The 13473-nt window shown below is 34.6% G+C and overlaps 1 protein-coding gene across 3 annotated transcripts in view; it reads right to left on the bottom strand.

Moving 5' to 3' along the window:
- The window catches only part of LOC129216033 (macrophage mannose receptor 1-like), a 170326-nt gene that overhangs the window by 57117 nt on the left and 99736 nt on the right, over positions 1 to 13473 (bottom strand). For 2 of the 3 annotated variants that reach the window (XM_054850178.1, XM_054850177.1), the window contains exons 17-18: positions 12014 to 12046; positions 4975 to 5077 (exon numbers count right to left, since the gene is read on the bottom strand). In XM_054850178.1, coding sequence (XP_054706153.1) covers positions 4975 to 5077; positions 12014 to 12046 — 136 coding nt within the window. The remainder of the gene's footprint in view (positions 1 to 4974; positions 5078 to 12013; positions 12047 to 13473) is intronic. The other variant, XM_054850179.1, reaches the window with a different exon arrangement.

Here is a 13473-nt window from a genome sequence, read left to right as displayed (position 1 = left end):
TAAGTTCATATCCCCAGAGAAAATATTTTATTTTTTTCCCTTTCTTCCTTTCTTTTTTTAAAATTTTATTTCTTTTTAATTTATTTTTCTCAATAAAATGAGATTTAGATGATTAATATTTTTATTAATGAGTTATTTTTCAGGAACAAATCGTACTAAGAAAAACTTCATTTCTAGTAGACAGTTCTGCATAAAAAAGTGAACATGTATGAAGCATATTTATTTATTTATTTATTTATTTGCACATAAAATAATAATTATTCAGCACAATAACCCATATTTTGGCAGATATGTGAAACTTGTCCTCCCTGTATAAACTGATCCCATTAAGATCCCAATATGAAACTTGGTGAGATGTGAGAGGATAACACAAAGTAATTTTGTGATTTTTTTCAAAATTTTAAAATTGTCCGTTTTTAAGAAATTTAAATTTTAAAATTTATTTAAATTTAATTTTAAATTAAAAAATTTTGAATTTTATTAAGTTGCATATCAAATTGAAGCAGATTAAAGGAGCTTTAAAACAAGACCAATATAAGGCTTGCATCTTTTATAGTTTCTGAGAAAACAAGGATTAACAGTCTCAAAGTGTAGAATTTTTTAACAAAAATTTGAATAATCAATAATTAATAACTGCTAAATGAGGAGAAAGAAAAAAATTTTTTTAGCGTTTTCATTCATAACTAGGTTAAATCTCTTGATGTACCAAGTTTCATCCAGATCTGTGACGGTGCGTCCTAAAATTGCTCCAAATTGTGTTGATTTGACGTGGAATGACTCATTAATCGTGTTGCACTACCGTTCCGCACAAACGAATCGCGTCGCACTGGTCGCGACAAGTGAGCAACATGTTGCGACCAGTATCAAGTGCCATCTACGAGTACCTACGAGTGCGTTCTTGAGTGGATACGAACATTTTAAATTGTATTTTTGATGTTTAGCCCCTATTAACCGAGAGGTTTTAATACCCGCACCTACTTACTTCATTTTTTTTGTATTTAGTTCTTTAAAGTTTGATCTGAGTCTGAGTCTCTGAGAGCAAATGGTGGTAAATCCTCCTACTAATGTTGTGAAAGTGACTGGTATTGCATGTCAATCATATCTAGATCCTAGAGTACTTGAAATTTATTTGTATTTAGTTCTTTGATGTTTGATCTGAGTCTTTGTTGTGTGTTCTAATAAGAAGATGTTCAAAATAAAGTGCATAGTGTTTAACATTGAATTTAGAAATTTTAAAAAATATGTTTTTAATAATCGGCTTGAACAATCCCAATTAGCTTCAGTTTCAAATTTTGATTGTCCTCTTGTATTGACCACATATGGTATAGTCTGAGGGGGGGGGGGAGGGGGAGAGGAGGCAAACATTAGTGTTAAAAAGGAGGGGATGCAGAGCCTAAAGGGTTGAGAACCATTGGTTGAGGCCAATTTTGGAAGTACCCGAATGGCCTAGGAACAAAGTCGAATCTATGTCGCTCCCGACTCTTTTACCCCTTGTGCAACATGATGTAAAGTATGGATTTGCCCCATTCATCTAAATCCTCAAACACCGATCTGGGAGCGATACTGGATGGCAAGAATTGCTATTGGTTCATAGATTCAGGTACGTAACTATGTCATTTTCGAACAGGGGCAAGATCTCGTTTCGGCGCCCCCCCCCCCCCATACAAAACAAACAAAGCAAAAAAAAACAAAAAATCCCCGAGAAACTTCATAACGTCAACACCAGGGCCCCTCACGTACATTACAGAGAAAACACACGCTCCCTCTCTCTCTCTCTCTCTCTCTCTATATATATATATATATATATATATATATATATATATATATATATATATATATATATATATATATAATTATAATACAAGTGAAGAATATTGAAAAAACCAAACTAAAAGCTCATAGATGCGCAACGCAGCAAAACTAAAAAGCCAAGTAAATATATAAATGTACAAGTCAAATAACAAGTTTTAAACAATTTTTAAGAATATTAATGATGCGAAAAAGAAAAATACAAGCAGCAATCAATAGAAAAAGTTGAAAGGTTGAATCAAGAGCTCATCAGCCGTAGAGGAATCAATAAGTATGGTCAAAAGACCAAAAAATTAAACTACAAACTAAAAAGAGGGTGTTTAAGCTCCAGTATATGCACGACAGAATATCAAATTGGGCTAAATGCACCACATGGCAAACTATATACAATAAACAAGAACTCAAGTCCAAAATTAAGATCTTAAATAAATCTTAAATTTAATTCTAACTAACAAATTTCAACGTAAATGGAGCAGAATCACGGAGTAGACGGATACATTTGAGGCAGTGAGATGCAAAGGGATGCAAGTGGCAAAATTAAAAATTTGGAGATAACCAGTACACATAGTAGGTGAACCCCTCCTCCGTCTTGGGTCAAGATATAGTACTAGTAGCCCTGGTAGGTACTGCTGTACATCATGATTTAGAAAAAAAATCAATGAAATTCTACCTAGGCTATACGCGTTTTACTCAAAACTTGAAAATGTTCACTTACATCCCTTTGCTTCTCCCTGCCTTATATGAGTCAAGGACGAATTTTACACAAAATGCATTTGCAATTTATACATGTCTTGTAATGTAATTTTTCGTTACACCGTAACGGAGTGTTCTTTAACCAGTAGAACAAATAGATAAATAACATTCCATTTGGTATCAGTTTTGAACCTTTTCACCACTGGAAGCCATATTTGAAAGGCAGTGATAAAGAAGTCCGCTGTCTATAATGCCATAAGCCTTATAAATGCGACTTTTACGTAATTATAAGTTTTTATAGATCTTTATCACTGTATTGCTTCTTTTAAAAATAGCGATTGGGGGTTAAAATCATTAAGTATTTTATTTATTATTTTACATACGAAGTTATTCAAGGAAAAATATTTTTGTATTTCCACAAGAGAGTTTTTCACAACTTGTTGCAATATTGCTTAAAAAAAATTTTAATAATTATGACTTCAATAAAACAAAGATTTGCAATTTTTTTTTCAGTATTTTAATATACTACTATGAAGAAATTCGCAAGAAAAATAACAATATTCAACTACAAAAGAGCAACATATCGCAATAATACGTGAAATAATTTTAAATCCAATAAAAAATTTAGTAGGTTGTTTTTGTTTCTAACTTGTAATTAATTGAATATTACTATACTTGGCTTATCCTGACTTTAAGCTGACATCTTACTGTAGTTCAAAAGGACAGATTATCTTATTTAAACTCTATCTTAAAAATTTTATGTGCAACACATTTTAAATTTACGCAATCTGTACAGTTAAATATTAATTATTCCAAGAGCTAATTTTTATAAAGGAAGCACGTCCCCCAACTCTGGTATATAGTATACATCTGAGAAACAGTTAATAGAAAAACAGAAACCTAATGTGCTTGAGATCAAATCTTACGGCTAACCTTTTTTTTTTAAACACATATCATAAAAATGTTAAATATTATATGTTTTCAGTGCGCATCCGTCCAGGTTATTTTCATTTACAGTACAACTTCATTTTTCCGAACTAGCGGGGGACCAAAGGCAATCCGGATAACGAAAATCCGGCTAATTTGTAAAACATTCGTAAATAAGCAGACTTATCTTTTATAACAGCAAAAAACGCTGTAACAAAATTACGTAGGATTGTTACTCGCAAACACTTAATCATTTATAGTTCAGCTGCTATGGTGCAGGAATGACACTCCAAATATGCTATGTTGTTTATTAGATGACTATAATTTATTGCACGTCCTATGCAGGAGTTATGTATTTAATCAAAATAAAGAGCAAATATTTGGTACATTAACAGTTTCGTTCCGGCTATCATAATTTAGAATTATATCATTTCAGTGAATACATTTTTTAAATTTAAAAATTTGATCTGGATAAGCCGGAGATCTGGATAAACGGGGGCAAGACTTCTACTGTAATTATAAATATGCATCAAAAGTACCAAAGGAAAATTCAAGTTTATAGCCGTAAAAAATTGCTGATTTCTGACACATTGATTGACGTTGATGATTTAAGCATATTTAAAATATTGTGTGGGTGAAAAAAATATATTGAAAATTGAAACTAAGTCAAAAATTTATCGTTTTAGTTCAATTTATCCTCCAAATAACCCTAGTATTTTCTAAAGCAAAATTGGCAGCCTCCCGAACTTTAAATTGAATCTCCATTGTTATAGTGCGAGATTTTTTTCCAAAAATGAGAAAAATTATAAAATTCAACAAATTTGTATTACATCATTCAAATTATACAAACAATGCCTTACCTACTCTCCTAACGTCATTAGCATTTAACCACGATGATAATGAAGATGAAGATTGTTGGGGGCCTCTTTTTCGTGGTCCTTCGCTATCTTTCTGAATTCAGCTTTAAAAGGTTTCTTCGACATATCTTAAAATTGATTTAAAACTATACAACATGAGCAAAAAATATGCTGAGAACGGATATGACGTTTAATTGTAGAAAAAGGACATTTGAGCATTTCCGCTGTTTTGTATTGGTGTGTACTTCCCATTCATCCTATTTACTGCACCCTCCTACTCTCTCTGTTTATACTTCCCACTCTTGATCCATATTAAACCATGCTAACTTTCTGCCAGCACCTGCACAGCGTTTTTTTTTTTTTTTTTTTGGAAAGGGGGGGGGGGTTGGCTTTTAATAACTTGGCCTTTTTTTAAAAATTAAATTTAAGCATTTATTTAGTCAGTTAAGGCCCCAAAATCTGGCGCCCCGGGCACGAGCCCCGTCTGCCCCCCTCTAGTTACGTCCCTGCATAGATTCACTGCTATCAGTCTTTGTTGCCTTTTTGTGTTTGTATTTTTTATTCCTATTGATGTATGGCTGTCTTAAATACATGCCACGATAGAAAACTATAAAATAAAGGAGCATGACAAGAAAATACAAAATTGATACTGAAATATAAAAAAGTGCAAACAAGAGAAAACATGAACCTTTTGGTTTTTCACAAATGTAGGAATGCGCTTCGGTACACTCGGTCAAACGCCATTTTCCTATGCTGTCTGGTTCATACGACATTGAAGTACACATTTCCTGCTGAAAAGAAAAGTACACAGGAATAGAAAAACATTCATACTGATAACAGTGCTGACTTCTCTATAGTGAAATAAACATATAAATTATCCCCACCCCCTCCTTTTTCGTAAACAAATACATTTTAAAGTAAGATAAGACAAAACAACGTTAGAAGAAGTACAAATTTGCAAATTACAGCAGACACGTGTTTCGGCGTTACAGGGAACGCCTTTTTCAATGCAAAAAATAATGAGCTTATGGATGAAAAGACATCACAAAAGCATTTTATTTTCATTTGCATATTGAAAAAATATTGTTTCAAAAAGTCATTCATGTTTCGTATAACAAATATAACAAATGCTACTTTTCCACTAACAGGTATGAAATTCAGATTTATTATCTTTTTTTTTTTTTTTTTTTTTTTTTTTTAAGCAAGTGTATGAATCTTTGTATGTATCTATGACGTAAATATGTGACTAACTTCTTCCGAACAAAAGAGAATTGACGATCGAACCAGGTATCCAAATATTTAATTTTTTGTACACCATGTTAACGCAACTTCCGGTTTTCAACGAAAATGTTAGTTAGTTAAGATATTAACTAAAACGCGTGAATTCTCAGAGTCGTTTCTACGTTTTTGGCAACGTGCCAGTTTCTCCTACTCAGACATTCTTTCAAAAGGCCGCCTTCCGCCTCAGCATAATAGGGGCCACTTTTTTTTGTACTTGTAATTTCTGCGTTTTGGGTCCCCAAACGTCATCTCTAAGATAATTGATTATGCAAGTGGCATCTGGTTTGACAATGTTCCTAGATCATCTTACAGGCTTCTCTCTTCAATGCAAAGGCCCTTTCTTCTCAAAATTGCTAAATGTTTCAGATCAGTATCAACTGATGCCCTCAATGTTCTCACCGGTATTCCTCCTCTCCACATCCATTTGAAATACACCGCTATCACTTTCAAAACTAAAAGACTCCGCATCAACTCAGTTTTGAACGACCATACCATTCAAGCTGATGATTACGAATTAACTTCAAGGAATCAACATAACTACAACAGCAATCTTCACCAATTTATTCTTCCACTCACTATCACTGAATCAAATGATGATTCTACTATTAATGTTTATACGGATGGTTCCAAGACAGATGCAGGTACAGCATGCGCTTTCATCGCTATGAAGGAAATGGACATTATATTTTCAAGTTCTAAGACCCTTCGTCCAAACAACTCTGTTTTTCAGGCCGAAATCCAAGCCATACATCTCGCCATCGATTGGATTCATGATCATTTCTCTATGGATCACTTTGCTAACAATAAATTCCACATCAGGTCCGATAGCTTATCGGCCATCAAAGCCCTCCTCAACTATGAACCCAAGTCCATGCTCATTTTTCAACTACAGTCTAAATTAATTAATCTCCGTCATATTGTCACTATCTCCTGGATAAAAGGCCACTCCAACAATAATGGAAACGACTTTGCCGACCAACTCGCTAAAGATGCCACTAACTCAGCCACTGACCTCATTACTCCCTTCCCAATGAGTCAACTCAAAAAAGACATCAATCAATTTCTCCTCAAAGACTGGCAATCATACTGGGACCATTCATCTAATGGTCGCTGGACGTATGATTTTTTCAACACTGTCTCTTTGTCTCGACTCCAAAGTTCTCCCTTAAACCAATTCACCACTAACCATGGGCTTACCCATTCTTACCTCCACGCAAGAAACCTCCTTGAATCTCCCTACTGCATTTGTGGGGAACTTGGAGACTTTGAGCACTTCTTCTTCCACTGCAGATTTACCTCGAATTTCCATGTTGTGATTTCAAGTAATTTAAGAGCGCAATGGAAGCGTTTCATCTTCATCGATAAAGAGGCCTACAGGAAAGCTCTTTCGCTTATTAACTTTCTTTTCCAAAATAAGCAACTTCTTTTTCCCGCCTTATCATAGAACTGATACTGTTTGGCCATTGTATTCAGTTTATATGTAGTCACGATTTTTTTTTTGTAACCAGGATCATGTGTCTCTATATGTTTTTATCATGTAATTATGTTTTTTTTTCTAATTAAATAAACACGTACGTCGTTCAGGGCAAACCAAACCGAGAAGATCTTGCAATCATTCGGGCCCTGAAGGATGGCGCTTCCCCTCAAGGCAGGGAAAAAAACGCGTTAATAAATACAAAAATGAATTTGAATCTTGTTGAACAGTATGATTGAGTACCTCAGGAAGAACGAAGAAAAATGAATCAGTACTAATTAAAATTTTTAAAATCTGGAAAAAAAAATCCTATTTTTGAGTTCAACAAGAAATTGGGAACTTGATGATTTTAACGAATAATTGAGCCAACGGAAAAAGATGTTTTTGCTGTTCCGCCATCTAACGTTGTTCATTGAACTTAAAAGAAAAGGGTTCGAGCGATTTTGATTCAAAAAATTAGGAAAAAAGAGAGAAAAAAAATTGTAAATTGATGGTTTCACAGCGCAATCACCGCCCTGAGTCACGGCGGACTGGCAATGGAAAGGTTCTAAAGGTGTGCCACACTGAATATTAATTTGCAATTTATTAACTAATTTGAGTTATTGGAAAAGTGTAGGCACCCGGTGGATGGGGAATGGAATGGTTTTAGAAGTGCGTTGGGTCTAAAATTTATGAACTGCTTCCTAACACTGGTCTCCATATTCCTATCATGTACTAGTTTAGCTTTTAAACAAGTTTTTAAAAAGTTAATACCAAGTCAAATCAGTTTGATGTTCAACTACAAACATATTCATTACAGAGTCAATACTGTTATGGAATACTAAATTATTTTCTTAGAGTAAAAATCTATAAATTTTTTGTTTGTATTCAAATGTAAAAAAACAAAAAATAATTTAACTCAGATAGCTCATATCACGAAAATGGGTGCCATTAAGACTTACCACCATGTTACCACTGCAGTACCAGCAAACCTGACTATCTCTACATTTCTTTTCGTTTTGACAAGATTTTAACTGTTAACTATAAGTTTTATCATTACATGGTATAGGAAAACATGGGAAAAACAAACAACATAAAACCTATGATTACACAGGAACTGAGGGCAATGTAATAATTCTCTGGATATTTGAAATCAACGTCAAAACTTAACCTTGGAAAACTATAAATGCTTCATGTCACAAAACCTCTGTTTCCAGTGTAACTAATGTATCGTCGCAGGCGGCAAAAAGGGGTTAAGACCCCCAAGGTGTACTACCAAAGGCGGTGTACACCAATTCGTCGTTGGCGGCTAGTAAACTGCTAACAGACAAATGTGTGAACTTGCAAGATTTCCGAAAATGAGCACTATCAACGAAATGCTAAAATTGCCGATTAAGGAGTCCAACTGGCTGTGAATTAATGTAGCTTACGTGACATAGAAAATATTGCGTCCGTTCATAGAATAAATTCAAGAATTTCACTACACAACGAAAGAATGATGAGTAATAATGAAAAAATCTGAATGAATAACAATCGTAAGAACCAGGGTTGGCTTTCTGCCGGCAGAAACTAGTTTTTGCCGTGCCAGTGGCAGAAACTGGTTATAACCGGTAAAAACCGGCAGAAACTGGTAAAAACCGGCAAAAACTTAAAAGCGTCTTTAATAACTAAAGTAATTATTAAATGATATTTGTTTAAGTCAACTAAGAAATTAAACTTTATTTCATCATTTAAAAAAATAAAATCCTATGCTAGTGCCCTTAATTTAGTTCAGAAAGGGAACTTTTCAATTGCAGATGCCCGAAAAATTTGGATTAATATTAGAAAGGACGAGAAATAATTCGGGTGCTCAGGAAAGAGGAGTGACATACAGAATTAAACAGGCATTACTGATTGTAATTTGAATGCTTATGTAAGCTTCATCTAAATTGCTTGTGATTGAAATTATCGTGTGCTTCAAGAAGAAAGTGCCCGAATTTTACTTGCCAATATTATTGTACGATATTTTGCCCTTATGTCATAACTTTGCAAAATAAATTGACCCTATTTCTCGAAACTTATTTTTCCAGTCAAATTTGTACCATTTTTATAGTTACTGCATGGTAGACCAGTTTAGAAAAATATGCACTAGATGAAAGTTTCACAAACATTGCTTGTTCCTTGGTGCATTGCCTTCTAGCTCTTCTGTAGCAAGACTATTCTAAAATTTCTTATTTGTGCACGTTAAATTGAGAAACTGTTTAGATTATAGAAAACACCTTTTCTAAGAGCCAATAGCAGAGTTAAGACAATGTCACATTTAAGCTTTAACTGAGATGATATTGTAATTAAAGTATGCTTTGGGGTTTACAACTAATTATGTTTTTCCATGCATTTTCTATTGTATGTCAGTAATTAATTTTTTGTCATTTTGTGAGTTTTTGCCAGTTTCTGCCACAAATGTGGCAGAAAGTGGTTTTTGCCATGCCGGTTTTAACCGGTTTCTACCAGTGGTTTTAACCGCTTCGGCAGAAACTTGCCAACCCTGGTAAGAACACGGTAAAAACATATTTTTGACGCAAACATTATTTGCCCTCTTGTCCTTGTGATCGAAATATGAGGTCTTAAATTTAAGAGAAATCGCAAAATGTAGCAAATATCTCGCCAAGTCTTTAAATTTGGCGACTTTTCTTTGAATTTTGGCAGGGAGAGCAAAAGAATATTATCTGTGCAGAAAAAAAAAAGGCTTAGTTTTTCACATTCAAAGGTTTTTATTTCGATTGCTAATACCCATTGAATTTTTTCATTATAACACCATACGTGTGATTTCCTGGTTAGAAAAAGTGTCTATTTTCGCAAGTTATATTGTCAACGTATGGGTGTTCAGTTCAATGTCTTGCTGTTATACGAGGGTTGATCCAAAAGTAAGATTCCCATAATTCCACAAATATATACAGCACTGTCTATTCTCATTGAAATTGACATCGTTGGAAAGAAAAAACGTTTCTCTATTTCTATACATAATGGGCATATTTTTCAGTGCGTTATTGTTGACGGTGCCCTTCTCTATCGAGTGCCACAGAATTCCACTGCCAACTCGCTGAGGAAACGTTTCACCAATTTTTTGACTTCATCGTCGCTCCGGAAAGGTTGGCCATCAAAGTGTTCCTTAAACTTTCGAGTAGGAAACAAGTGGTAATCACTAGACTCGAGCACCAGACTGCAAGGAGAGTGGGACATGACAGTCAACAAATCACTCCGTTCTTGATTGCAGTGATGCTTCCTCAACATGTTGGCGGTGGAATTCTGTGGCACTCGATAGAGAAAGGCACTGTCAACAATAGTGCATAGAAAAAGATGGCGATTGTGTATAAAAATAGAGAAACTTTTTTACTTTCCAACAATGTAAATTTCAATAAGAATAGAGAGTGCTGAAAATTTGTAAAATTGATGGGAACCTTACTTTTGGATCAACTCTTGTAGAATATGCCACCGTGTCAACTAAACACCTTCAGGAAATCAGTAATGGCTATTCCAGACTGACAATCGCTAATACGCATGAAACGGCAGTGTCTGGATGTCATAAACAAGCTGTTGGTGAATTCTTTCTTACAACTGCAAGTGATTTTTTTTAAATACAGTAGAACCCCGCAAATTCGGACCCCGTTAGTCCGGAACTCCGGATAATCCGGTGTGATCGATTTTTTTTTAATGTGAGGAACGATCGTCAAATTTCCGTAAAATTAATTTATTTAACCCTCTCATGGGCACAACACCGTGTTATGTCGTTGATTGAGTTCCCTTTTCTTGCCAATGCAACTTTTGAATAATTTTTTTTTTCCTCGATAAGGACTGTCTCAGCAGAAGATTACAGACTTTATAATAACAAAGTAACCATGTTTACTGTTTGTGTGTAATTCTATATGTTTCATATATACGTGATTTTCAGTAAGTTGGTTTTATTTTATTTATTTATTTATTTTTTTTTTCATTCTCCGGATAATCCGGATTTTCGATATTCCGGATTGGGTTGGATCCCAATTAATCCAAATTATCGGGGTTCTACTGTACCATCTTTTTCTAACGTACAAGCAACGGAATTTTACAAGGGCGGATCCAGAAACTTTTCAAGGGAGGGGTGCTCGAACACCTCTAGTATCCTAGAATCATCGTTGATCGTCTAAAACAACGTTTTTTGGGGGGAGGGGGGGATTTCAATTTCGAAAAATTTTCCGGGAAAGATTTCGGAACATTATTTTTTCCCTAACGTCATCAAAGATGGACTGATTTTTTTTTTTTTTTTTGAATTTATGTTCCGAAGCATTTTCTGGGGAGGAGAAGGAGTCCCCACCACTTCAGAAACATCATCGAATATCATCTAAAATTCAGTTTTTTTTTAAATTCAATGTCGTAAAATTGTTGGTGTTGAGTCCCTGATGGGAGGAGTAAACGTCCCCATCTCGCTTCCCTTGTATCCGTCATTGGAATTTTGTAATTCCTATCTTGATGAAAAAAAAATAATTATTTTGTAATTCTATAACTATGATACAGGTATACTTTGCTACATGGGGGCTTTTGTGGCCCCGAGCAAAAAAGCACTTGGGGTTTGATTCCCACCCGCTTGTTCTTTCATCTCTCTTGTGATGTAAATCCAGAGCTGCCAACTGCTACGAAAAAATCGTAGTTTCTATGAAAAACAGCCTTGAATTACGAGTCTTTTCATTCTTAAGATCACTTACTTTGCATTGAAAAAGGGGCTCCTTGTAACCTCAAAGCACGTGAATGCAATAATCTGCAATTTTACGTTGTTATTTCTTATTTTTACTAATTTAGATTTTCAAAAGATGGCAGCTCTGTGTAAATCAGTCTTGTGTTGTATACCCTGCGTAAATAAAAAAAATGCAAGTTGTGTCTTATTAGGGGTCCATCCTCCTGGTAAGGCAATGGCACCCCTCTTCCCCACAGCTGTGGTACACAACAACAGACTTGGTAACGTAAAATAGATGCTACTTACTCTTTCGTTCGCAGGCACCATCCATTCATATTCCTATGGGGAAAGGAAGCTTATAAGCAGATAGAAATGAGCATTAAAGCACAGTTTTTCACATTTATGACAGAAGAAAAAATATAAATCGCCCTATACATTGACACTTTACCAAAAAAAAAAAAGGTTTGATTCCGAATCAATAAATATATTTTCTACAATTTGAGTTTTTATTGCTCGAAAATGGTAACCCAAACAGTGGTGGACACAGACTACAATTTGGGGGGGGGGGGGGGGTAGAGTTTCATGTTGAAGAATAAGACCCCCCCCCCCATCGTCCCTTACGAACGAAACTATGGTTTTGGGTGTGAAAAATTTCTGAAACGTTTCTAATTAATTTCATAAGCAATGAAAAGAAATAGTATTTCAAATGCTACTTTAAAAAAAAAATGAATAGAAAAGATTACTGCAATAGCTTACTTATATTTTTCTCAAATTGTTTGAACACAGTGCGGATGTATAAGAGTGTCGATGGTTTAGGAAACTATGATAAAAAGCTTTACAGTTAGACATTAATGTTATAGTGCCGTTGCCGCTCGAAAATTGCTTTACATTGATCATAAAATTCTATTTACCAATTATTATTCGCCAAGAGTAGTTTCCAGCAAAATACCTCCAAAAGAAAAGCTGCGTCTTGATATTGTATAGACCAGTGGTTCCCAACCTTTTTTGGCCCATCGCCCCTTTCGGAAGTTTAATTACACCTATCGCCACCCCACCAGCCCCACGTTCTTCGCTTCAAAACACAAATTATATGGTGCTGATTTTAGTGAGGATTAATGTTACTGAACGCCTAATTTTAGTTTAAAGCTTCAAAAAGTGCATGATAAAGCAATAACTAGCTTTAAAACTGAATTTTTTATTCTTAACCTCCCCCCCCCCCAAAAAAAAAAGGAAAAACGTAATTTGAAGTGCTTTAACCAACGTCATTTACATACTTAGCAAAAATAAGAATACTACATTTTTCAGTAACATGCTTTTTTTTTGAATTGAAATCCGGAAAAATTGAAAATTTTAACTGTTAAGATTTGTTCTTTTTTACCTTTTTAATGGCTGCCTTGTGCTTGATGGAACTCCGTTAAAGCTTTGATGTCTGGCTTTATATTAGTGAGATTTAATTTGAGTTCCCCTTTGAGGCAGATGTCCAACATATTTCTTTGCTTCGTGAGAAGCTGCACTACAGAGCTAAATCCTCTTTCAACTAAATATGTTGAGGGGGATGAGATGAGGAGCTGTTCAACTTTTTTCCAAAGTTTTGGGTAAGTACCCATAAGCTTCATCCAGGCAAGTTTGTAACCGTATTGCTTTAAAGTAATTTTTGATTCACAATCAAATTTCAAATCCATAATCTCTGTCTGCAAAGAGTTTTTCAGTTCATCCACATCTTCAAAACTAAATAGGTCTAAAATCCAGTCAGGAATTTGTAAGTT

Source organism: Uloborus diversus, chromosome 2, assembly GCF_026930045.1.
Source record: "Uloborus diversus isolate 005 chromosome 2, Udiv.v.3.1, whole genome shotgun sequence".
Taxonomy (NCBI): Eukaryota; Metazoa; Arthropoda; class Arachnida; order Araneae; family Uloboridae; genus Uloborus; species Uloborus diversus.
Note: the sequence above shows the minus strand (reverse complement) of the source record. Positions and strands in the feature narration are given on the sequence as shown.